The sequence below is a fragment of the Corylus avellana genome, chromosome 4 (genome assembly GCF_965113065.1).
Source record: "Corylus avellana chromosome 4, dhCorAvel1.hap1.2, whole genome shotgun sequence".
Lineage (NCBI taxonomy): Eukaryota > Viridiplantae > Streptophyta > Magnoliopsida > Fagales > Betulaceae > Corylus > Corylus avellana.
This window is the reverse complement of record NC_142493.1, coordinates 14691249-14717698: the sequence shown is the minus strand read 5'-3', so window position 1 is coordinate 14717698 and position 26450 is coordinate 14691249. Positions and strand designations below refer to the sequence as shown.

The 26450-nt window shown below is 37.7% G+C and overlaps 1 protein-coding gene across 1 annotated transcript; it reads right to left on the bottom strand.

The window, feature by feature from the left end:
• Positions 1-5411: 5411 nt before the first annotated feature.
• LOC148586364 (uncharacterized) lies at positions 5412-26096 on the bottom strand. The gene is made up of 12 exons (XM_088515588.1): positions 25907-26096; positions 25696-25840; positions 17644-17825; positions 14443-14752; positions 14245-14320; positions 8036-8404; positions 7761-7950; positions 7001-7122; positions 6612-6856; positions 6115-6302; positions 5648-5908; positions 5412-5602 (listed from the first exon to the last, which is right to left on the bottom strand). The coding sequence occupies exons 1-12, from the start codon at positions 26094-26096 to the stop codon at positions 5412-5414; spliced, it is 2469 nt and encodes an 822-aa protein (XP_088371714.1).
• Between the last annotated feature and the right edge of the window lie 354 nt (positions 26097-26450).

Here is a 26450-nt window from a genome sequence, read left to right as displayed (position 1 = left end):
GGAAAGGGTTACATCAATACCCCACAATTGGGTTTAGCCATTCATGATTTTCTAAGGTCAACAGACAATTTACTGAAATTTTAACTCTAGAAAGCGGTGTGTCTGTTTACAATGTTTAGAGCCCTATTTATAGGGATTAAGAAAACCCTAAAAACCCTAGAAACCCTTAGAAAACCGGAGGTCAGTCTCCCAGTCCAATTGGAGATTGAAAACCACATCCACGCTGGAAAAGGATTGCTGCCGTGCAATACACGCTCGAGTGCGCTTGATCCGAAGTTTTGTGTGCTCGAGCCTAGCTGTTATGCGCATGAACGTAGGCATGCGCTCGATCCCTGGCCGCAGATGCTCGAGCGCAGGTGCGCTTGAGCTCAGGAGTGGCTGCACTCGATCCTAGATCCAGAATGCTGAGCTTTTTGCCCTTTTAAGCCCAATTTTTCAATGGTTTGTCAAATAAGACCTGAAACACAAAAACAAAACAAAATCAAACAAATAACAATGCTAAGGAATAAACATATGTAAATTAAGGGGCTTGAATGTGCAACATTCGGCGCTTATCTCCTAATACATAATTTTAAAAAACACTGAGAATTATTAGTTCTTGTATTAGCTCACAAAGAACAAAAGTTTAAGATTTGAAGAGCCATGTAAGAGTCCATACTCTCTTGATTATTATTAGTCATTGATGAGAAGATCTATAGGTGTTAATATCCTGGAGATCAATTGTGTTCTTGGAGAAGAAGAAGCAAAAAGTTTTTGTTCATAGCCAAGATGTGGCTGTAGATCTTCAACTAAAAGTAGTCTTTGTTCTTGCTATTTAATTAAAATAGCAACTGTTCTTCATAAAGTTGTTCTCGGGCATGGGAATATGATTTTTCTGTTGCGCAAATTTTGATTTGCATATGTATTCCCAACAAACTTGTTGTGCAAATTTATTTAACTCGCAAGTGCACGAATCGATTGTAGTTTAATGGATTGCAAGTGCGAGGTCGAACCTACAGAGAATTGTATTTTTGAAAGAGTAACTTATATCTAAACTAATTAAATCCTAATCTAGTTCCAAAAGGGTTTTGATTTTGGTTTTGAAAATTAAAAGACAAACATAAACTAATTAAAATAAACTAAGAGATAAAAGACTAAGGTTTGGGAATTCACACTCATCGAATCATAACAACATACTTCCATGTTCATCAATATTAATCTGAAGTTCTCACAATTAAAATCTTAGATATGTTTTACTATGCTTCAACAGTTAATCAAAATCATCCTATGTATCCATTCATTGCACAAATCACAAGAGGAATCCAATATCAATTAAATCATCAGATGTATCCGTAAATCACAAAAGATATCCAATCTTAATTGAAACACCAAATGTATCAGTAGAAAAAATCACAAGAGATATTCAATTATTTAGGCAAATAAAATCAAGCAATCAATTATGTGAAATTATCTTAAATCATCAAGTGTATCCTTGAATCACAAAAGATATCCAAGAATCACTCCACACATTGAAAAGAAGTAAAAACAATTGAAATATTAAACCCAATAAAATCAGATAAATAAAGACTTACATGAAAGTATTGATTTTCTTCATCGGTGAGGCTTCATCCCTAATCTTAGTTGGGAATTTAGCTCCACATAAAAATAAAACCTAAATCTAAAGAAAACCTAAACTAAAAAGAGAAAAACTGTAGAATTTTGCTATCTGGAATTTTATATCTTTTCTTGAATGCAAAGAGGTCTATTTATAGGCTTAGGGAAGTCCTAGAAGCCCTATTAAACCTAGATAATTTAGAGGTCTGTCTCCCAGTCAAAATAGAAGTCTGAAATCGGAATAGGATTCGTCCATATTTTTTGTCCTTTAATTTCGGGGCGATTTTGGCATAGTAACCGTCCGAATTAGGAAAATCCTATTTCCCAACGAATTGTAGTATTTTGAGTTATATTTCCAATGCCATTTCAAGCATTTCAATCCGATATTTGAACAGAAAGTTATGGTCAAAATACTGAGGCATGTGCAGAATCTAATTTGAATCAAATCCGAAATTTTTTCCAAGCTGATCTTTAATCCAATCTAATCTTTAATCCGATTTAACCTTTTCTTGGATTTGGTTAGACTTAACCACATCATCTAGGTCTTCTCAAAGTATGCTTTCTTCCAAACTTTGCATTTTTCCCTTTAAAGTTGTAGGTTTTCTTCATTGACCTAGAAAACATTAAAAACACAAAACTAACACAAATATTAAATTACGACACAACTAAAAGATTAACTAATATAAATAAAGGGGTCCAAATATGGAATATTTGGTACTTAATGCATGAACTCATACAATCATAAAGATTTGCAAAATACTGAGAAGCAAGATTTTATGGAATTTTGAAAACCTAATGTAGGAATAGACAATTTATCATAAGGCAAAGTGAACCATTGTAGAATGCAAAAACAATCAAACTGAATTAAAATTCCAACAACAATTCTACCTAGACATTTGATCAATAACCACATGTGCATACCCAAAATCTAATCAAGTTGTAATACCCCAACCTTTAATATGGGTTAAGTACCCTTTATTGGTATAACTGAGTACTGGGATTATTGGAAGTGTTTAAAGGTAGAGTTTTGGACTTTTAAGGGTTTCTTGCATAGGCCGAATGTTCAAATGGGATCTTGAATGCTCAATGCCAAACCTTCAAGTTGGATCTCAAATGCTCAAATGGGAGTTCGAACGTTCAATGTTGGACCTTGAACGTTTTAAAAGTGTCTCAAAGTTTTTTTTTTTTTTGAACAAAACTTGGACAACTCAGCCCTTTTTAACGTCCATAAGAGGCCTATAAATCCAAACATATGTTCAGCCTTCTCATTTTGGTTGCCCTTCACCTTAGAACCCTAGAGTGAGAAGGAGTGGAGTGTTGTGAGTTTTAAATTACTCGCATGCACACGAGTCGTTTGCAATATAGTGTGTGCAAGTGCGAGGTTGAATTTGTAGGGAATTGCGTCGTGAAAATAAATTTCTACTTAAACTAATCCTATTTTAACATAGTTCCAAATTGTTTGAGGTTTTTCTTGCAAAAATGAATAAACTAAATGAAAATGATTTCAACAATGATTAAGACACTAAGGTTTTCAGAATCCACCACACTAAATCAATACAACACACTTTCATGTTTTTGTTCATAAATCCGAAGAACGATGAAAATCCAAACATGTTTTATTTTTTTATAAACCTTATTGAAAGATTCAATGAATCCATCCATTGTATAATTCACAACGAATATCCAACTTAAACCAAATCATCCAATGTATCCGTTTAATCAACGAATCACAATGGATAACCGACCTAAATTGAATGATTCGATGTATCCATAGGATGAAACACATCGAATATCCAATTTTTGCAAAGTTAATAATCAACAATCAATCACAAGAATTTAATCACATAATTGAAATGAAAATAGAACATCAAACTTTATTTAAATGCCGGAATTGTATGAACAATCACATGAAAGCATGAACATACATCAATGGCGAGGCTTCATCCTCATCCTTAGTTGAAGGATTTAGCCTCTCATGACTAAACACAACATAATCAAATGAATTAAAAACATTAAAATGAGTAAATTACAAGAAGAAATGAACTCAGCGCTCAAGAACAACAAAAAGTTGAAGTTATGCTTTGAACAGCGCCTCCAATCTCTGTTTACAAAATAAAAGAATAATATAAATACTAAAAATCCTAGGGTTTCGGCACTGCCAGGTCAGCCCTAGTGCGCTCGATCGCACACTAGGTGTGCTCGAGCATACTCGGGCGTGCATCAGGGCTCCTACAGTGCAGCACATGGGTACTGTATGTTTGGGCTTATGTGGACGTGCGCTCGAGCTTTCAATGCTGGGCTCGAGCGTAAATGTGCTCGAGCGTGGTGCTGTGCGCTTGATCCCAACTTCCCAGAAATGCACTTTGCCAATTTCTTTGCATCTTTCAAAATAATACTGTAGTTTTTCCTTAGCAACCTGCAAAACACTAAAACACCAAAACTAACAAAAACATTAGAAAATAACAAAGCTAAAGGCTTAGCAAATGCAAATTAAGGGGTTGAAATATGCAATATTTGGCACTCATTAAATACCCCCAAACTTACATTTTGCTAGTCCCTTAGTAAAACGAAATGAAAAACAACCAAAACATGAAACATAAGTCCGCTGTCGTGGGAGAAACGATTGCATTTAGCATATGTAATAAGCCTTTTAAACCCCTAGGCATCCCTAGAGGATGAGTGAAATCTCGTGAGGATTTAACAACAATGATACCCACAAACATTTCTAGCACTATGTCATTGACAAACAAAAACTTCCACACAAACACATGGTTCTTACATCATAAGCAAGTTTACCACAATCACATCATCAAGTCATCCAAAAACTCATTCAATTCCTAGATGGAAATTTTAGACAACACATGCTCCAATAAGTGCAATGTGATACTAACATACAATTATTAGGCTTCAATTTTTCTCAAGGTTTAGTGTACTTCAAAATTCATAGGAATTCACTCAGATGAAAACAACCAAGGCATAAATCAAGATATGCGTTTTTTTTTTTTTTTTTTGTGTAGGCTGTGCAATGCTCAGCTTTCTTAAGCTTCTTAATTGACCTATGTAACAAGTGTTGGGCCAGTGACTCCCAAACCAGATGGTTTTAGGGCACTAGATGTATAAACTTCCCAAAGGGCTTAATACTCAAGTCAAAAAGGCTACGACGCCAAACTAGCCACACAAACAACCAAGTTGAATTTCTCATCTTTTTACGCGAACACTCAATGCTTAATGAGGCAAGAGGTCCGGTTACTTAATGAGAAACTCAAACTAATTTTTTTATTTTTAATTTTTATATTTTCAAGCCAAGGTTTCATCAACACTCCATCCTACAAATCTCAAGATACACCCTAATCAATTAAAATCTCATACCTCACATGTGAAGTCTCTCTAATCCAACAAATGAGTCAAACGGCTCAAATTCCTAATGACATGCAGTGTTCAAGATGTTAAACAAACCAATGACATGCAACCACAGTTAAGGTGTAACTCATGCTCAAACAACAACATAGCACAATTTATTTATTTTTAAACACACAAATAATAACGAGAAATGGACAGAAATGTCTACCCCACCTCTAAACTAAAATGACACATTGTCCCCAATGTGTCCAGAAATACAATACCGAAATGGGTGCACATGTTGGGCGTCACGTAAGAGAACGTTCCCCCAAACTTGAATAACAGACACTTGTTCTAAAAACACAACAAAAACAAAACAAACAAACAAAATCAGATGACAAAGAACAAAAGAATGATGGTTGCCTCCCACAAGCGCTAAGTTTACAGTCTTCAGCCAGACACTCCACAGTAGACAACAATCACTTCGAATAACTAGGATCCTCCAACAGTGTCGTCTCACTATCCAGACTCTTCAACTCCAAGAATGGTTTCGGCCTTTTTCCATTTTCCTTAAAGGTGTTACCATTCTTTGTATCCTCAATCTCAATGGCCCCTTGAGGAAAAACTGACCGAATAATAAATGGGCCTGCCCATCGAGATTTGAGCTTACCTGGGAAAAGATGCAGACGTGAATTGTAGAGAAGGACTTTCTAACCAGGTTCAATGGATCGTCTCAAAATACTCTGGTCGTGAGCCTTCTTCATTTTTTCTTTGTGCCACCTTGCACAATCATATGCATCATTCCTCAGATCTTCTAATTCATCGAGTTGGAGCTTCCTTTGTGAACCAACCTTCGTAAGATTGAAATTTAGCTGCTTGATTGCCCAAAATGCTCTATGCTCCAACTCCACCGGAAGGTGACATGCTTTTCCGTACACAGGACGATATGGAGACATGCCAATCGGGGTCTTGAAAGCTGTACGGTAAGCCCACAGTGCATCATTCAAACATAGAGACCAATATTTCGTTGTAGGGTTCACAATCTTTTCCAAAATTCTTTTGATCTCTCGATTTGAAATCTCCACTTGTCCACTCATCTGTGGGTGATATGGGGTGGCAACCTTGTGTGTGATGAAATACTTCTTCATCAACTACTCAAAATCCTGTTGCAGAAATGCATACCTCCATCACTTATGATTGCTCGAGGAGTACCAAAACGAGCAAAAATATTGTCCTTCAAAAACTGGACAACAACTCTGTGGTCATTGGACTTGCATGCAACATCTTCCACCCATTTGGACACGCAGTCCACAGCAACGAGGATGTATAGATAGCCAAAGGAGTTTGGAAAAGGTCCTATGAAATCAATGCTCCACACATCAAAAATTTCAACAATCAAAATGGCGTTGAGGGGCATCATATTCCGTCTTGAAATACTCCTTAACTTCTGACAATGCTCACAAGAGGTATAGTAAGTGTGAGAGTCTCGGAACAGGGTAGGCCAATAAAATTCACACAGTAAAATCTTGGCAACGGTATTCTTAGCATTAAAGTGGCCTCCACAAGCATGATCATGACAAAAGGAGATGACATTGGATTGGTCAGGCTCAGGTATACACCTCCTAATGATCTGATCGGGACAATACTTGAAAAGATGAGGATCGTCCTAGAAAAAGTACTTCACCATGGCCTTAAACTTGGACTTATCTTGCCACCCCCAATGCAAAGGCATTTGGCCGGTGACAAGATAGTTTACTATATCAGCAAACCGCAGTTCAGAATTATGAGCAATGTGCATCAATGGCTCATCCGGAAAGGTCTTAGAAATGGGGATGGTGTCTTGGGTGAAATCCACAGTCAAACTACACAAATGATCCGCCATCACATTTTTGGAAACCTTATCCTGAATCTCTATGTCGAACTCCTGAAGTAGTAAAATCCACCGAATGAGACGAGATTTAGCATCTTTTTTGAAGAAAAGATACTTCAATGCTGCGTGATCCGAGTAGATAATGACTTTAGACCCTAGCAAGTAGGATCTGAACTTATCCAATGCAAAAACGACTACCAGCAACTCCTTCTTTGTAGTAGAGTAGTTGAGTTGTGCATTGTTTAATGTCCTGCTTGCATAGTAGATGACGTGGGGGAGTTTATCATAACACTGGCCCAAAATAGCTCCAACTACATAATCTGAAGCGTCACACATAATCTCAAAAGGTACACCCTAGTTGGGTGGCTGAATAATGGGTATGGACGTCAGAATCTTCTTCAGAGCCCCGAATGCTTGCTTACAGTCCTCATCAAATATAAACGGGGTCTCCTTCACCAACAACTTGCACAATGGCCTAGCGATCGTGCTAAAATCCTAGATAAATCGCTTGTAGAATCCTGCATGGCTCAGAAAAGAATGAACCTCCTTCGCTATATGTGGGGGTGGAAGGTACGAAATTAGATTCACCTTCGCTTTGTCAACCTCAATCCCACAATGAGAGATCACGTGGCCCAGTACAATACCTTGCTTCACCATAAAATGGCATTCTCCCAATTAAGTATCAGGTTCTTCTCCTTGCATCGCACTAAGACCAAAGTGCGGCGGTGCAGACACTCCTCAAAAGATGAACCAAAGATGGAGAAGTCATCCATGAAAATCTCAAGGAAACGTTCTACCAAGTCAGAAAAGATACTGATCATGCATCGCTAAAAAGTGGCAAGTGTATTGCATAACCCAAAGGGTATGTGATGGTAGGCGAACGTCCCAAAAGGACAAGTGAATGTCATCTTCTCCTGATCTTCGGGGTACACAGGGACCTAGTTATATCCAGAATAACCATCCAAGAAGCAGTAATACTCATGCCCAGCCAAGCGCTCCACCATCTGATCAATGAATGGAAGTGGAAAATGATCTTTCCTTGTGGTGGCATTCAGCTTGCGGTAGTCTATGCATACTCTCCATCCTGACTGAATACAAGTTGGGACCAACACGTCATCCTTGTTTTTCACTACCGTCAATCCAGCCCACTGAGGCACTACATGAATCTAGCTTACCCACTTGCTATCAGAAATTGGATAAATGATCCCTGCACTTTATCACTTCTGCCCTCACAACTTCTTGCATAGCTAGGTTTAGCCTCCTCTGTGGCTCCCCCGATGGCTTGGCATTCTCCTCCAAATGTGTCTTGTGCATTACCACCGAGGGGTTGATTCCCTTGATATCTTCAATGGTCCAACCGATAGCTTCCTTGTGCTCTCTCAAAACATCCAATAACTTCTCCTCTTGAGCATCAACCAAATCTGAAGATATAAGCATAGGCAAAGAATCTACTGGACCGAGGAACTTATACTTAAGAGTTTCCGATAAAGCCTTAAGTTCCTTCTTGGGAGCTTCTGGTACTGCGGTCTCCCCACTTTCACAGCTCAGTAGAGGAGTACTCTCCAAAATCGCATCTGCTTGCTCAAGTGTTGTAACAATTACCTACCTAAATTAATAGGCAAATAATTAGATGTTTTACCCGCAAGTGCATGAGGTCATTCCCACGAGGATTGTTGAATTTTCCTTAAAAATAACTCCAAAAGTAAACTAAAAAAAAAAAAAATGGAATTGAGTTGATAATGATAAAAGGGTAGGGCTCTGATATCCACCATTAATTATATTTAGCTAATATATCAATATGCCAATGTTTTGATCATGTTATGAATATCTAATGTTTGTCAACCTAAGGGCATTGGTGTCGATTACTTAAGCTATTGATTTTCCTAAGCAACGAATTAGGCATGGGTGTCTACTCTAATTCTTTTCTTTCTTAAATGATTTAGCATGAGTGTCTACTAAGTTGTTCTTTAAGAAAGCATAAAATTGTGGAAATCGACAAACATATGAGGCCTAGGGCGTGGGTGTCTACTCCCGATTCCCCATGTTGATTAACCCAAGAACCCGGTGTGGATTTCTTTTGTTACTTTTATTAAACCCAGGACTCGGTCATCCAAATTGATTTAACTAACTAGTCCATACCACATGCATATGTTGATTAGGCACACACACATGAGGAATTCATGAAAACAGGAATTAATCAATTTAGATATCACAACAAGATCATCACAAGGGCGCCAATATTGAATATCAACTAAACATAACTAGGGCTTCAATCTAGCCCTACTAAATAAATTAGTTACACATAAGTTTGATGTTAAACATTTTCATAAAAGAAAATAAGAGAAAGGAAAAGAATAAACCAGAAACTTGAACTTGAAGAGCTCCAATTCTTCTCCTTGGAAAGTATATCTATTCTAGAGGCTTAAGGGTCTATTTATAGGCCTTTAGGAATACTCTAGAACCCCTAAAAATCGTAGGCTTTGAGCCCTAGTTAGCACTAAGCTACAAAACCCTAAAAGTTGCTCTTTCCTTATTAAGGCTGGTGGCTGGCCATCACGCACAGGTGCACTCAATCGTAGCCCGTGTACCATCGATCGCAGGTCTGCGATCGATCCTCTTGGTGCTTGTGCTTGATCGTGGTTGCCTTGCATGTTGCGGTCCTCGCCTGTAGTGCACTCGATCACAGATCCCCTGCGATTGATCGCTCTACCAGAGCCTTCCAATTTCCAAAAGAGCTCTTTTTAAGTTCAAAACTTCTGAGATTGCTTATTTTTCTTCCAATGACCTACATAATCAAGGAAAACACAATAAAGAGCTCAAATGACATAATTAACTAAAACTAAAGGATTAAAACATGTAAGTTAAGGGCTAAAAATATGAATATTTTAGCACTTAACACACCCCCAAATTTACATATTGCTAGTCCCTTAGCAATACAAAACTCAAAACAAAAATGAAAAACAGAAAACGAAAAGATAAATCCATCTTTCGTGGGATGTACGATTGCATTTAGCATATGCAACAAGCCTTTTAAACCCCTCGGAATTCCCTAGAGGACGAGTGAAGTCTCATGAGGGTTTTCCAGAAATGTTACCCGCAAATATCATGCACAGTTCATGTTATTCCAAAAATTAAAGCATCACTTCAAGATCATGATTTTCATTCATTAGCAAGCTTAAGAAGATGAACTCCATCTTCATAATGAATTGGAATCCCAAAGTTCAATTACTTACAGAGGATATGCTAAAACATCACAAGTTTGAAAATAGTGTAAGGCCAACTAGCACAAAATTATGAGACTTCCAAATCTTTCCAATGTGCATTGTCCCCATATCTCAAAAGCCACTGAAATCCCTATTAGAATGAACAACTTTGGCATATTTCCTTTTCTCTTTTTTTTTTTTTTTTTTTTGTTGGTAAGGTTGTGCAATGTTTGGTTCCCTTAAGCTTTCTAGTTGACCCATGTAGCGAGTGTTAAGTCAATGACTCCCAAACCATATGGTTTTAGGGCATTAGGTGTAGAGATAAACCTCAGGACCTACTAACTCGAGTCAAAAAGGCTACAAAAGCAAACTAACCATGACATTGATCAAATCCAAAATTTTCACCTTTTGACGTGAACACTCAATACTTATGAGGCAAGAGGTCCAGTTACTCAGTGAAAAGCTTATTAATGATCATTTATTTTATATATATATATATATATATATATATATATATATATTTTTTTTTAATATATGCCAAAATGTCCATCTAATAAGTCATCCAATTCGCCTAAGATACAGAAACACACACATCAGATTTCTTGTCATACCTCACAAATTATGTGTTAATGTGTTTGTGTGATCAGATCAAACATGTGATTTTTCAACTGTCATAAGCAACCAAGATAACAAATTCTCTCATCAGATCATGTGTTCAAAATTTTAAGCTCACTGATGAATTTAAGCCACAATTCTTTTAGATTAACTCAAAATTTTAGGACAAACATGAACATGCATAAACTTTTTTTTTTTTTTTCAAATAAACAAGCAAACACACAAAACAAATAACATGAAATTGGGACAAAGTGTGTGTGAACAACATGTGTGCCTATACCCCTAAACTTAAATGACACATTGTCCCCAATGTGTCTAAATTAAGGAAAGAATGTACCTGGTAGATGGACGACATTGTCTTGGAAAGCATGGCTCATAGCACACCCCCAAACTTTAATCGAATCACACTTGTCCCTACAAAATAAGAAAACACAAAAACAAGTAAAAAGAAACAAAACTAAAGATAACTAAAAAGATTAACTTAAAACACACTAAACAAACATAATAAAAAAAATAAACTATGGGGTGCCTCCCATGAGCGCTAAGTTTAACATCTTTAGCCAGACGGTGGTCCTTGCTCAATGCTGTCCAGAAGAAGATGCTCCAGATGGTGGTGGCATATATTGGACAGATTGAAGTGCCAAATCTTGTGATGCCAGATCTTGATCTCTTGGTGCAAAGTTCGTTTCAATGTATGGCTTCACTCTGTGTCCATTCACTTTGAATGACTGATTTGTCTGTGGGTTGTGGACTTCCAAAGCTCAATGAGAGAATACTTGTGTGACAAGGCAAGGTCTAGACCATCTTGACTTAAGCTTCCAAGGGAAAAGTGTCAATCTTGAATTATAGATTAATACCTTCTATCCTATTTGAAACTCCTTCCTAACCAGTTGCTTGTCATGGTATGCCTTTGTTCTATCCTTGTAGAGCTTCGCATTCTCATATGCATCACGCCTCAATTCCTCCAGTTCATTTAGTTGGAGCTTCCTTTTGTCACCAACTTACTTCATATCAAAATTAAACTTCTTGATGGCCTAGTATGCATCGTGTTCCAATTCCACTGGTAGATGACATGCCTAGTCTTTGAATAGCTTGCTCGATCCTTTGAGTGGACTGATCATTCTTGGCATTGGTTTGTTGTTGCGCAATCACAAATTGTCGTAAAAGACTCTTCAGGTCATCCTCTTCTGGCTCTTGGGCTGGTTGGACTTCTTGTTGGGGGTTCCTTTGCTGTCCTTGAGGGTTCAGAATATTCCTACTATTACTCCATGAGGAATTGGGGTGGTTGCGCCACCCTGAATTATAAGTGTTGGAGTATGGGTTGTTCTTGGGAGGGTAAGTGTGCTGTCCCACATAATTTGCTTGCTCCTGATTTGCAGATGAGTACAAAGGGCAGGTCTTAGTAGTGTGATCTAGATGAGAACATATGGCACATACTTGGAGTTGGGTGGTTGGCTGAATGAGAGAGATGTTTTGAGTAGTCATGGAGTTTACAAGCATATTTAATGTCTTCTACATGGCAGCCATCTGATTTTGCATTCCGCTATTTTCTTCATTCCTGCCTTTGCTCCTTACACCTTGCCTCCCTCTTGATGGGAATTGTTGGGTGTGTTCACTCAACATCTCAAAAATCTCTATGGCTTCCTCACTACTCTTTTCCATCAGCACACCTCCACAAGCTGTATCAACAACACCCTTGTCCAAATCATCTAACCCTTCATAAAAGATTTGTACCTGGTCATCTTGAGATATGTTGTGATTTGGACACTTAAGAAGCAGCACATTAAAGTGGTCCCATGCTTCAAAGAAACGGTCTCCATCTCTTTGTTGGAACGATTGCAGCTCCCTTCCAAGCTGCCTTGTCTTTTGAGCTGGGAAAAACTTCTTCAGGAACTTACTGGACAACTCTTCCAAAGTATGAATGGATTCTACAGGCAAGGAATTATACCACAACTTAGCATTTTCTTTCAAGGAAAATGGGAATAAGACTAACCTGAGTTTCTCTGGAATTAGGCCTTGAATGTGCTGAAGCTTACAGAGATCAAAGAACTCCCTGAGGTGCAAGTTTGGATCCTCAGTAGTTGTGCCTCTGAAGTGAGTCAAAACACTGAGTATTTGTGGGGATATATAGTAATCGCCTTCCACCTTCGGTTGATAGGCAATGCATGATGGCTGGTTAAGGTTCGTTGGGACGAACGCCTGCTTCATTGGTCTCTGCACCGATGGTGGATTTGCCTCAAGTGGTCTTGGCACTATTGGTGGATTCTCTTGCAAATCTTCCATCTCAATTTCTTCCTCTTCTTCTTTGTCTCTAGGTCTGTGTCCAATTGTCCGCTCAATTTCAGGATCTAGTGGAATGACTGTTGAATCTTGAGATCGACGACCTTGCATCAATTGAATTGCTTCTTCAGTCAAAGCAGCTTCAGTGCTGCTTGTCCGGATGCTCCCCGACAACAACGCCAAAAACTTGTTGTCACAATTACCTACCTAAATTAATAGACAAATAATTTGATGTTTTACCCGCAAGTGCACGGGGTTAACACAGTAGTATAGGGTGCAAGTACATGGTCATTCCCACGAGGATTGCTGAATTTTGCTTAAAATTAATTCCAAAAGTAAACTAAAACAAAGATTGGAATTGAGTGATAATGATAAAAGGGTAGGGCTTTGATATCCACCACTAATTATATTTAGCTAATATATAAATATGCCAATGTTTTGATCATGTTATGAATATCTAATGTTTGTCAACTTAAGGGCATTGGTGTCTACTCCTTAAGCTATTGATTTCCCTAAGCAACGAATTAAGCATAGGAGTCAACTCTAATTCTTTTCTTTCTTAAAGGATTTAGCATGGGTGTCTACTAAGTTGTTCTTTAAGAAAGCATAAAACTGTGGAAATTGACAAACATATGAGGCCTAGGGCATGGGTGTCTACTCCCAGTTCCCTATGTTGATTAACCCAAGAATCCGGTGTGGATTTCTTTTGGTACTTTTATTAAACCTTGGACTCGGTCATCCAAATTGATTTAACTAACAAGTCTATACCACATGCATATGTTGATCAGGCACACACATATGAGGAATTCATGGAAACAGGAATTAATCAATTTAGATATCACAACAAGATCATCACAAGGGTGCCAATATTGAATATCAACTAAACATAACTAGTGCTTCAATCTTGCCCTACTAAATAAATTAGTTACACATAAGTTTGATGTTAAACATCTTCATAAAATAAAATAAGAGAAATGAAAAGAATAAACCCAAAACTTGAACTTGAAGAGCTCCAATTCTTCTCCTTGGAAAGTATATCTATTCTAGAGGCTTAAGGGTCTATTTATAGGCCTTTAGGAATACTCTAGAACCCCTAAAAATCGTAGGGTTTGAGCCCTAATTCGCACTAAGCTACAAAACCCTAAAAGTTGCTCTTTTTTTATTAAGGCTGGTGGCTGACTTGGCCATCACGCATCGGTGCGCTCGATCGTAGCCCGTGTACGATCAATTGTAGGTCTACGATTGATCCTCTTAGTGCTTGTGCTCGATTGTAGTTGCCTTGCATGTTGCGTTCCTCGCCTGTAGTGCGCTCGATCGTAGATCCCCTACGATCGATCGCTCTACCAGAGCCTTCCAATTTCCATAATAGCCTCTTTTTAAGTTCAAAACTTCTGAGATTGCTTCTTTTTCTTCCACTGACCTACATAATCAAGGTAAACATAATAAAGAGCTAAAATGACATAATTAACTAAAACTAAAGGATTAAAACATGTAAGTTAAGGGCGAAAAATATGAATATTTTAGCACTTAATATCAAGTAACTTGTCCAAGTCCAAATCATCTCCAAACCGAGCAAGGCATGCTTCCAAGTGGTCCTCTATGCTTGATTCATCAATAGCCTCCTCCATTATCTCCTCAATCAAGCATACACTCTTGACCTCATCATATTCTAGTGGTTGTTTGCTGATATTGGAGATATTAAGCTCCACTGTCATGTTTCTGAACAAGATCTTCATCACCATCCCAAGATCCCATAGAGCCTTCTCGATCCGACTGACTCCTATCATGCAAGAGATGGTAGGACACCCAGAGTCCTTGTACTTAATGGGTAGCTTGCACTGTAGGATTTCTCCTAAAAGATCTCTCAAGCTCGTGATATAAAGGAATCACTACTAAGTTCAACGATCTTCGACCAAGCATTCACCAAACAAAAAGAATGCGAAAATAAACTAACTAACAAAAACAATGTATTCACAAAAACAAAATAGACAAAATAGAAACAAAATGTAAAAATAGAAAACAAAATATTCACCAAATGGACCAAAAAGAAATTGCAAAAATAAATTTTACTAAGTTGCTTCTGGTCTGCTAATGCTATCTACGGAGGTGCGCTCCAGCGCAGGTGAGGCGGGATCGAGCATGCGTTTGCTATTCGCATGAGCGCAACTACGAAAGGGTCGAGCGCAAGTGTGTGGGATCCTTGGGGCCTTATGCTCAAGTGCACTCGAGCATGCTGAGGTGCACTCGAGCGTCTTGGCAGGGACTGAAATTCGCCAGAAACTGCAAAAACAAACCAAACAAAAAAATCTTTTTTTTTTTTTTTTTTTTTTTTTTTTTTTTTTTAAGACTTGCAGAAACAAATAAAAAAAACAAATTGCAAAAAGAAAAATAAAACAAAAGTACTAATTATAACTAGTATAAAAATAAAATCAATTTAAACAAAAATTTGTTTTCTCAAATCAACAATTCCCCGGCAACGGCGCCAAAAACTTGTTGTGAGTTTTAAATTACTTGCAAGCACACGAATTGTTTGCAATATAGTGTGTGCAAGTGCGAGGTCGAATCCGTAGGGAATTGCGTCATGAAAATCAATTTCTATTTAAACTAATCCTATTTTAACCTAGTTCCAAATTGTTTGAGATTTTTCTTGTAAAAAAGAATAAACTAAATGAAAACTATTTCAACAAATGATTAAGACACTTAGGTTTTCAGAATCCACCGGACCAAATCAATACTACACACTTTCTTGTTTTTGTTCATAAATCCAAAGAAAGATGAAAATCCAAACATGTTCTATTTTTTTATAAACCTTATTGAAAGATTCAATGAATCCATCTGTTGTAAAAATCACAACGAATATCCAACTTAAACCAAATCATCCAATGTATCTTTTTAATCAACGAATCACAATAGATATCCGATCTAAATTGAATGATTCGATGTATCCGTAGGATGAAACACGTCGAATATCCAATTTTTGCATAGTTAATTATCAACAATCAATCACAAGAATTTAATCACATAATTGAAATGAAAATAGAACATCAAACTTTATTAAATGTAGGAATTGTATGAACAATCACATGAAAGCATAAACGTCCATCAATGGCGAGGCTTCATCTTCAACCTTAGTTGAAGGATTTAGCCTCTCATGATTAAACACAACATAATCAAATGAATTACAAACATTAAAATGAGTAAATTACAAGAAGAAATGTACTTAGCGCTCAAGAACGACAAAAAGTCGAAATTATGCTCTGAATGGCGCCTCCAATCTCTGTTTAAAAAATAAAAGAATAATATAAATACTAAAAATCCTAGGGTTTTGGCACTGCCAGGTCAGCCCTAGTGCTCTCGATCACACACTAGGTGCGCTTGAGCGTACTCGGGCGTGCTTTAGGGCTCTTGCGGTGCAACACATGGGTACTGCGTGTTTGGGCTTATATGGACGTGTGCTCGAGCGTTCAAGGCTGGGCTCGAGTGCAAGTGCGCTCAAGCGTGGTGTTGTGCACTCGATCCCAATTTCTTTGCATCGTTCACAATAATACCGTAATTTTCCCTCAGCAACCTACAAAACACTAAAAATACCAAAACTAACAAAAACATCAGAAAATAACAAAGCTAAAGGCTTACCAAATGCAAATTAAGGGGGTCCAAATATGCAATATTTGACACTCATCATGGAGCTTTTGAGAGAGAAGGTGGTTGTCTTTGGTCTTATCTTCTTCAAGAGATAATACCCAAGACTTAAATTTTTTGGTTTGATGTTATCAATATGTTTAGTTCTGCCAATGTTGTTTTCGTGGTTTAGACATCTCTATCTTGTAGATCTAAGTTATGGGTCTGTTATTGTAGGATTGTGTTAAGCTTTAATATGTGTTTTATGGTAATTAGATTTTGTTGATGTTAGATGTACTTCACTTTGTATGAAGGTGTTTGTTGTGAAATTTTAATGTACTCGCAAGTGCACGAATTGTTTTGCAATATAGTGTTGCAAGTGCGAGGTCGAACCCACAGGAAATTGTGTTTATGAAAAACAAATATATCCAAACCAATTAATTCTTAACCTAGTTCGGAAAGATGAATGCTTTTTGAATAGAAAATCAAAAGCATAAACTAAATAAAGTGAAATCAATCAAAAGACAAAACACTAAGGTTTTGGAATCCACACCCACCAAATCATAGCAACATATTCTCATGGTCGTCAATATATCAGAAATTCTCAACATAGAAACCTTATGTCTACTTTGCTTCAAAGAATTAATTAAATCATCTAATGTATCCGTGAAACAAACCACAAAGGATACCCAATTTAAACCAAATCATCCAATGTATCTGTAGAACGAAACACAATGAATATCAAATATTTTGATAAATGAAACCCAAGCAAATCGATTAATAGAAACTATCTCAAATCATGAGAAAAACATGACTGAACTCATATCCAAGAATCATCTCACTAATTGAATTGAAGTAGAACAATTGAAACATCAAAACCCATATATTCGAAAAATATCAACTTACATGAAAATATGGTTGCTTTTCATTGGTGAGGCTTCATCCTCAACCTTAGTTGAGAAATTAGCTACACATAACTTTGGAAAATAAATCCTACAAAATTATTAAACATAAAGGAAAAACTAAGCTAAAGACACTGTTGGTGTGAAATTTTCGTCCTTTGTCTTCAGCCTCTTCCATTTCTTTCTTCTCTTGTTTTTTATAGGGCTTGTAGGGTTTTCTTACCCTGAAAACGGCATTGGGCCAGCCTGTCTGATGAGTACGCTAGAGCCCATGACGGTTGCTCTCGAGTGCTCTCGTACATAAGGTCTTTGTCTCTACAGTCTGGTGCGCTTGATCCCTTTCCTTGGTGGCTTTCTTCCAAACTTTGCATTTTCCACTTAAACCTGTAGTTTTTCTTTAGCCACCTGCAAAACACTAAAATCACAAAACATTAGATTATAATACAACTAAAGGATTAACAAATGCAAATTAAGGGATCAAATATGCAATATTTGGCACTCATTAAACACCTCCAAACTTACATATTGCTAGTCCCTTAGTAATAGAAAACAAAAAATAAAATGAAAACATGAAACATAATTCATCTATCGTGGGAGATACGATTGCATTTGACATTTGCTACAAGCCTTTTAAACCCGTAGGCATCCCTTGTGGACAAGTGAAGTCTCGTGAGGGTTTAACAGAAATGATACCCACAAACATTGTCTGCACTATGTTATTGAAAAGAATGAAGTTTCACACAAACCATGGTTCTTCTTCATGAGCAAGCTTAAAAAGATAAACTCCATCTTCAAAAATCTTTAGGACAACCAAAGTCACTCATAAATGGGCAGTTAAGACATCATATGTTCCGATAGGTGCAAAGTAAAATTAGCATACAATCATGAGGCTTCAATTTAATATCAAGACAAATGGTTTAGTACCTCAAAATTCGTAGGAATTCCTATCAGATGAAACAACCAAGGCAAGATGAACATTTTTTTTTTTTTTTTTTTTTGTATAGGCTGTGCAATGCTTAGCTCCCTTAAACTTTCTAATTGACCCATGTAACTAGTGTTAGGCTAATGACTCCCAAACAAGATGGCTTTAGGGCACTAGATGTAGAAACATCTCTAAGGGCTTATTGACTCAAGTCAAAAAGGCTACAAACCCAAACAAGCCATACTAAAAGTTTATACGGATCGTGTTCTACCTCTTTCAACCAAAATATTCAATAGTAAAAACTAAGCCATATAATCATGCACAAAAAAACGTGCACAATGGAAAAAAAAAAAAACAAAAAAAAAAACAACACATAGTTTGTTTACAAAGTGGAAAACCCTTGAGCACTGATAAGCGCCGAATGTTGCACATTCAAGCCCCTTAATTTGCATATGTTAATTCCTTAGCGTTGTTATTTGTTTGATTTTGTTTTGTTTTTGTGTTTTAAGGTTATAAATAAAGATGCAATTAATTCCATTGATTTTGGGCCTAAAAGCACACTTTGAGATGATTAAGCTTAGCCAATCATAACAGAGGACCTATATGTTGTGGTTAAGTTTAATCAAATAAAGGAAGCGATTAATTCGGAATTTCTCAAATTGGAGTCAAAATCGGATTGGATTCAAATTTGGATTCTGCATATGTCTCGGTATCATTGTGAAATATCATTTTCCTAATTCGGGGCATCGCAATGCCAAAATCGCCCCGCAAGATAGGAACGTAATTCTGGGTGAATCCTATTCCGATTTGGACTTAGGTTGTCTTTATCCTAATTGGACTTGGACTTAAATCTCCGAAATTTCTAGGATTACTAGGGCTTCTAGGACTCTCCTAAGCCCTGTAAATAGGCCTCTAAACATTGTAAGCACACCGCTTCCTAGAGCTAGAAATTAGAAATTTGTCTTTGGAGCTTAGAAGATCATGAGCGGCTAAACCCCTTCGTGGGGTGTTAATGTAACCCTATCCAAGCACAATGATTTGATTGTATTTAATTTCTTGAATTTCAATTTATGCTTGTTGATTGTATAACTATGAGAATTGCTACCTTTTGATTATGTTCTTAATTATTAAATGCAATTGTTCTTAAATTCCAAAATCAATATTTGTGAAATTCTTCTCTTGTCTTAGAAAGTATTTTACTTATATTGATCTCAAATCATTCTTGTTTTCTGTGATTATGAGGATGATGGTTATACAATGGGTTTAATTGACATATGATCAATAGGATTTGATAGGCCATGCCTAGGGAAAACGGATTGTACTACGCCCTAGTTTAGTGTAATTTAGGTAGACAATCCGTGCCAACCGAAGATGGGTTACACTTATTCATTGATTGTATGTATCCTATTAAAGAATTTGATAATTTATACTAAGGGAAGATGGGTCGTACCGCATCTTAGTGGTTAGGTGGATGATCCGTGCCAACCGAAGATAGATTATGCTTATTCTTTAATAAGGTAGTTTCTTGTTTATTTATAACATGTATAGAATGAATTTCTGGGATTAATTATGATTAACCATTGTTGTGCGGATAGAGGTGAAGTCAATACCCTACACTCTCTCTCTTATTTTATATCTCTTTTATTTTCATGCACTTTAGTTTTTAAGCAAATCAAATCAAATCCCCTTTTAATTAAGTTAATTTTAATCTTTTAAATTTTGATAATTAAACCCCTGCAGTCCTTGAGGTTCGACACCCTCTCTATAGCCATATCCTATAAAGATTCGTCCTATTGCGAGTGGTTATTTTTATAATTGATATTTTTGGTCACAAAAATACCACATCAAGCACCTTAAGGTAAAAATCACTCTGGGGTAGCCAAACCTAGGAAATTACTAAACGAAGATTCACAGTTACAAAATAGATGATACCCACACCCTTGAGTACCTCTAAACTTAGTAAGAACGACAAACCTTTAAGCTTGTGTCCATCGTGGCCATCTTCAAACAACGACCTCCTTTGCCGACCCTTAGGTAGACTTCTTTAGCAAACACCAACCAAAGATTCCAGCTTTGTCATCATCAAGTGAGCAAGGCAACAGGCGAAAGGCGAAGATGCTAAACAAGAGAAAGGACAACTTCAAGCTATATCATGTCCCCTCTTGAAAATCAATACCACTAGGACCCAGTGCTAGTGCAGAAAAGGAGACTTCAGAGAAGAGAGAGCTCTCAAAATAAAATCCCAAAGTCTGAAGAGTGAACAGTGACTAAAAATCTTTTATAGAGGAAACAATTCCTTCTTCACGTCATAACGGGACACTTTCTAGTTATGACGGGAAGAACAAATTTCACAAATCTGAAATTCCCATGTCTTAACGAGACATCAATTTTGTTCTAATGAGAAGGCAAAATGCCTCAGCTATGTCACATGTTCTGTCTTGACGAACTAGCTAACGGGAAACTAGGGAATCCAACTTTGGTCCCGTTACATGTCCCGTCCTGACGGGCTTCCTGACGAGAAACCAGGGAGACAAAATTTTGCTCTTGTCACATCCTCGCCCTCACGCCATTCCTGACGAGAAACAAGGGAGTCCAAAAAGTGCTCTCGTCACATCCTCATTCTGACGCTGTTCCTAACGAGAAAACAGGAAGACTAGTTCTTGCTCTCATCACATTCCCGTCCTGACGAGAAACCATGGAGTCTAAAAATGCTCTTGTCACATCCTCGTCTTGACAAGCTTCCTGGCGAGAAAATAGGGAGACCAATATTTGCCCCTATTACATGTTTCGTTCTGAGGGTACTTCTAATGGGAAACCAGAGAACTTCTCAGAAGACCCTAAAAACTCTAGGAACACCCCCCAAACAAACTCTCAAAGTTTTAAGCATAAAAAGATTACATGAACATTCATTGAATTTAGGCCAATTTAAAACCTAACAATCTCCCCCTTTGGCCATTCAATGACAAAACCCTAAAATAGAGGTTTAAAACTTCTACAAGGCACAAGGCCACCAAAGACCTACACATAGGCCATAACTTCCAAAAACAACCCAAAGTGCTAAGTCAAGGGAAACTTCACCAAGACCATTGTTGCACTATTTAAACCGAAACCAACCCAACAGTTTTCTCTTAAAACAAACTCAAGAACAAGGATTTGTTCTAAAATCTCATACCTCACATACTATATGCTAATGTGCTCATGATAATTCAACTCAAAACAAGTGAAGTCTCTTTTGCCCAAAAATAAGTCATAGGACTCAGATTCCTAATGAAATGATCATGTGTTCAACACTTTAAGCAAGCCAATGAAATGCAAATCATAGTTACGGCTTAACTCAAACTTAACAATAACATAGAATTTTTTTTTTTTTTTTTTTTGGAACAAACAGACAGATAAAAACAAACAGACAAATTAAAACAAACCAATAGACAGTTTGTCTTTCCATACCCCCAAACTTGAATTACACATTGTCCTCAATTTATAGTATAGAAATACATTACTAGAAGGAAGGAAACATCTGAGTGTGAAAAAGGCAGGGCATTCCCCAAACTTAAACACCAGAACACCTGTCAAAATTCACAGCAATATTTTCTCACATAAACAAGCATCATAAGATTAATTGATGTTAAAAATGAAAATAAAATAACAACAAATAAAATGACAAAGGAAAAAGAAATCATGACTTGAGGTGCAGAAAATAAAATGGAAAAAAAATTTAAGGTATTTTCCCCGATCATTTAGATGTCCAACCAATCCCTTCCACCCTTTCTTCTTTAAAACTTCATAACACTCAGGAAGAGTGTTTTGCCATCTTAGGTAGCCAACTTGCTTGCTTAGAAAGATCTTCTTAGGAAGATGGTTCCTAGATTTGCACGCTAGTGTTCATAAGTCCTTGAGGATTTTGGCGTAAGATGGCTCTTTGAGACATTGAAGAGATGAAGCTTGGGGTTCATGATATGTCATAGAAGGGGAAATGATGAAGGAATGAGCTTCAGTATTCACTTCCTTGTCATTGGTCAAATTAGGATTCGACGGGGGCTGAATTTGCTCCTCTTTTTCTTCCTCCTCATTGTTATCAACAACTTCTTCACTCCCAAGTGTGGTGGTGGCTTGGATATGCTCATGATAAGAATTACTGGAATCATCCTCATCAATCATGTAGTTATTGGGTCAAGTTGACTTTGAAGCTCTTCTTCCTCGTTGTTATCCTCTATGCTCTCATTGTCCCAATATTGAGTTATTGGGTCAAGTTGATGTTCAGTTGGATAGTCATTCTTATTCTGGCCAATCCATAAAGTTAACATGTATAGAAAGCCCATGGCCATTATCCCGCATGTACCGGTGTACCATGTCATACAATGCAATTTATCTTTTTTCTATTTTACATGCATGCTTTTACAAATCTCACTTTCGTTAACATGTTAAGTACAACATTTTTCACAAAAGCTAGAGTTCATGTGCAGCAGAAAATATATCTCCGTGAGAGTTGCAAATATGCATGTATTGGTACACAAAATAGATGTGCAAATGTGGGAAAATAATGGTGAACATTATGTGAGGTAAAACTTACCTGGGTCAAATAAAGTCTTTGAATATTCCTCTAAATGGTCCGGGTTCTCCAAATTTGTGGGAAAGCCTTCTATTAGTCCGAAGTCTGACTAAAGCAACCCTAGGACATGAAAACAGGAGCTATCGGATGACTGGCCAAAATAGCGTTCCCTGGAATGCTTCTGATCGTATGTCCGGGCTCGAGGCCGTACATCCACCCAAAACGTTTTAGGTGGAACCTCATTTGTCCATGCGTCCTCCTATCCTCCCAAAATTAGTTCTAAGTCTATCTAAATAGATTTTTAAGACCTCCTACCTCAAAATAAGGCCTCCATGCGTACGAAAACAAGTTTGATAAAAATGAAACACGAACCCATCTCAAATCAAGGTTAAAGCATAACCTAGCTAGAAACTCAAACCAACACTAAGCTACTCAAGAAATCATTAAAAAAGCTTAATGGCTTAAGAAACAAGCAGAGCTTAGAAGGTTACCTCCTTAAAGCCGAAGAATCACCTCCTTTCTCCACAAATCACTCAAACTCACAACAACACACTCACACAGGGTTTTAGAGAGCCTAGGGGCGAGAATGGATGTGAAAGAGTGAGGGGTAGGGGGTATTTATAGGTGAGAAAAAGCAGAGGGTGATGCAGGTTGTTCTAAAAAGTAGCGTACGTCCGGTACTATTGTTGTTACAAATATCTACCTAAATTAATAGGCAAATAATTGTATGTATTACCCGCAAGTGCACGAGGTCAACATAGTAGTATAGGGTGCAAGTACGGGGTCATTCCCACGAGGATTGCTAAATTTTGTTTAAAATAAATTTCAAAAGTAAAATAAAACAAAGATTGGATTTGAGTTGATAATAATAAAATGGTAGGGCTTTGATATCCACCACTAATTATATTTAGATAATATATCAATATCCTAATGCTTTGATCATGTTATGTATATCTAATGTTTGTCAACCTACGGGCATGGGTGTCTACTCCTTAAGCTATTGATTTCCCTAAGCAACGAATTAGGCATGGGTGTCTACTCTAATTCTTTTCTTTCTTAAAGGATTTTGCATGGGTGTCTACTAAGTTGTTCTTTAAGGAAGCATAATTCTGTGGAAATCGACAAACACATGAGGCCAAGGGCATGGGTGTCTACTCCTGGTTCCCCATGTTGATTAACCCAAGAACCCGGTGTGGATTTCTTTTGTTACTTTTGTTAAACCCAGGACTCGGTCATCCAAATTAATTTAACTAACTAGTCCATGCCACATGCATATGTTGACCAGGCACACACATATGAGACATTCATGAAAGTAGGAATTAATCAAGTTAAATACCACAACATGATCATCATAAAGGCGCCAATATTGAATATTAACTAAACATAACTAGGGCTTCAATCTAGCCCTACTAAATAAATTAGTTACACATAAATTTGATGTTAAAATCTTCATAAAATAAAATAAAAGAAAGGAAAAGAATAAAGGGTCTATTTATAAGCCTTAGGAATACTCTAGAAACCCTAAAAATCGTAGGGTTTGAGCCTTAGTTTGCACTAAGTTACAAAACCGTAAAAATTGCACTTTCCATAACAAGGCTGGCGGCTGACTTGCCCATCACGCACTGGTGCGCTCGATCGCAGCCCGTGTGTGATCGATTGCAAGACTATGATCGATCCTCTTTGTGCTGGCGTTCGATCACAGGTGCCTTGCGCGTTGTGGTCCTCGCCTGTAGTGCTCTCGATCGCAGCTTCCCTGCGATCGATTATACTACTAGAGCCTCCAATTCCCAAAATAGCTCCTTTAAGTCGTAAACTTCTGAGATTGCTTTTTTTTCTTCCAATGACCTACAAAATCAAGGAAAACACATAAAAGAGCTAAAATGACATAAATTAACTAAAACTAAAGGATCAAAACATGTAAGTTAAGGGCTAAAAATATGAATATTTTAGCACTTAACAACTATTGGGGCATACGTTTGGTACTATTTACCCAGCGGTCCAAAGTCTGTAGCGTATATTCAGGTATTATCTAGGGGTTTTCCAAAAAGTAGCATACGTTCGGGTGGTCCCTAGGCGTACGCCTTTGTACTTTTTGCAGGCATACGTATGGTGGTCCCCCTGTGTATGTCATTTACTAAAGACAGAAGCGTACGTATGGTACTATCGGGCGTACATTCGATCAGAAAGTCCAAAATTTTCAAAATGCCCCTCCAATTGGCCCTAGTGACCCAAATCCTAAATTAACCCCCTAACTAAGCTACCTAATAATTATTTGGGTCACTACATTCTCCCCTCCTTAAAAAAATTTCGTCCTCGAAATTTCTAGATAAAATACCAAAAGAACATCAACCAAATGGGGTAGAATGTTACCTTTCGTCTGCCACATCATCAACATCGTGCTCAATAGGCTCCTAGGCTATGTAGGTCAATCCCTCCTAGAATTCTAACTACTTGTATTCCACAATTTTGTCGAGGTTTGTGACATACTTTCTTAGCATTGAGACATGGAAAACATCATGTGTCTCAACCAAGTCTGCGGATAAGGCGACTTTGTACGCCAACCTCCCCACTCTTTGGGTGATCTCAAATGGTCCAATAAATCAGGGGTTGAGCTCCCCTTCTTCCCGAATCGTATCACTCCCCTCATTGGTGATATCTTGAGGAATACGCAATCCCCTACTTTGAATTCCAACGGTCACCTCCGATTTTCGGCATAACTCTTTTGCCAACTCTAGGCCGCACTCATCCTTTCTCTAATGATAAGCACTTTGTCTCGAGTATCTTGAAATAGTTCTAGCCCCAACCTCTGCCTCTTGCTGACGTTGTCCCAGTACAAGGGAGATTGACACTTTCGTCCATAAAGTGCTTCATAAGGCGGCATTCCAATAGTTGCTTGATAGCTGTTGTTGTAGGCGAACTGAATCAAAGGTTGGTACTGGACCCAACTACCTTTGAAATCCAATATGCAAGCCTGTAACATATCCTCTAGGATTTGGTTAGTCTACTCTGACTGACCATCCATCTGTGGGTGAAAAGCGGTACTAAACTTCAACTTTGTCCCAATTTCCTTCTGCAGACTTTGCCATAACCTTGAAGTAAAGCGTGAATCTCTATCCGAAACGATTGCCGATGGTACTCCGTGTAATCGGACTATATTCTGAACATATAGTCTGGCCAACTTATCCCTTGGATCCTTAACCTTCATCGGAATGAAGTGAGCACTCTTTGTGAGACGATCGACTACCACCTAAATTGAATATTCTCCAGTTGGCCTCTTGGGTAACCCCAAAATAAAATCCATGGCAATCTCGTCCCACTTCCACTTCGGTATAAGCAATGGCTTGAGAGTCCCTACCGACCTTTGATACTCTGCCTTCACCTGTTGGCAGGTTGAGCATTGCTCCACAAGCCTTGCGATGTCTCGCTTCATATTGTTCCACCAATATGACTCTTTCACGTCCCTGTACATCTTTGTACTACTAGGATGTACAGTATATGGGGAACGATGAGCCTCGCTCATTATCTCCTTCCTCAGTCCTTCGCCTTCTACTACACACAT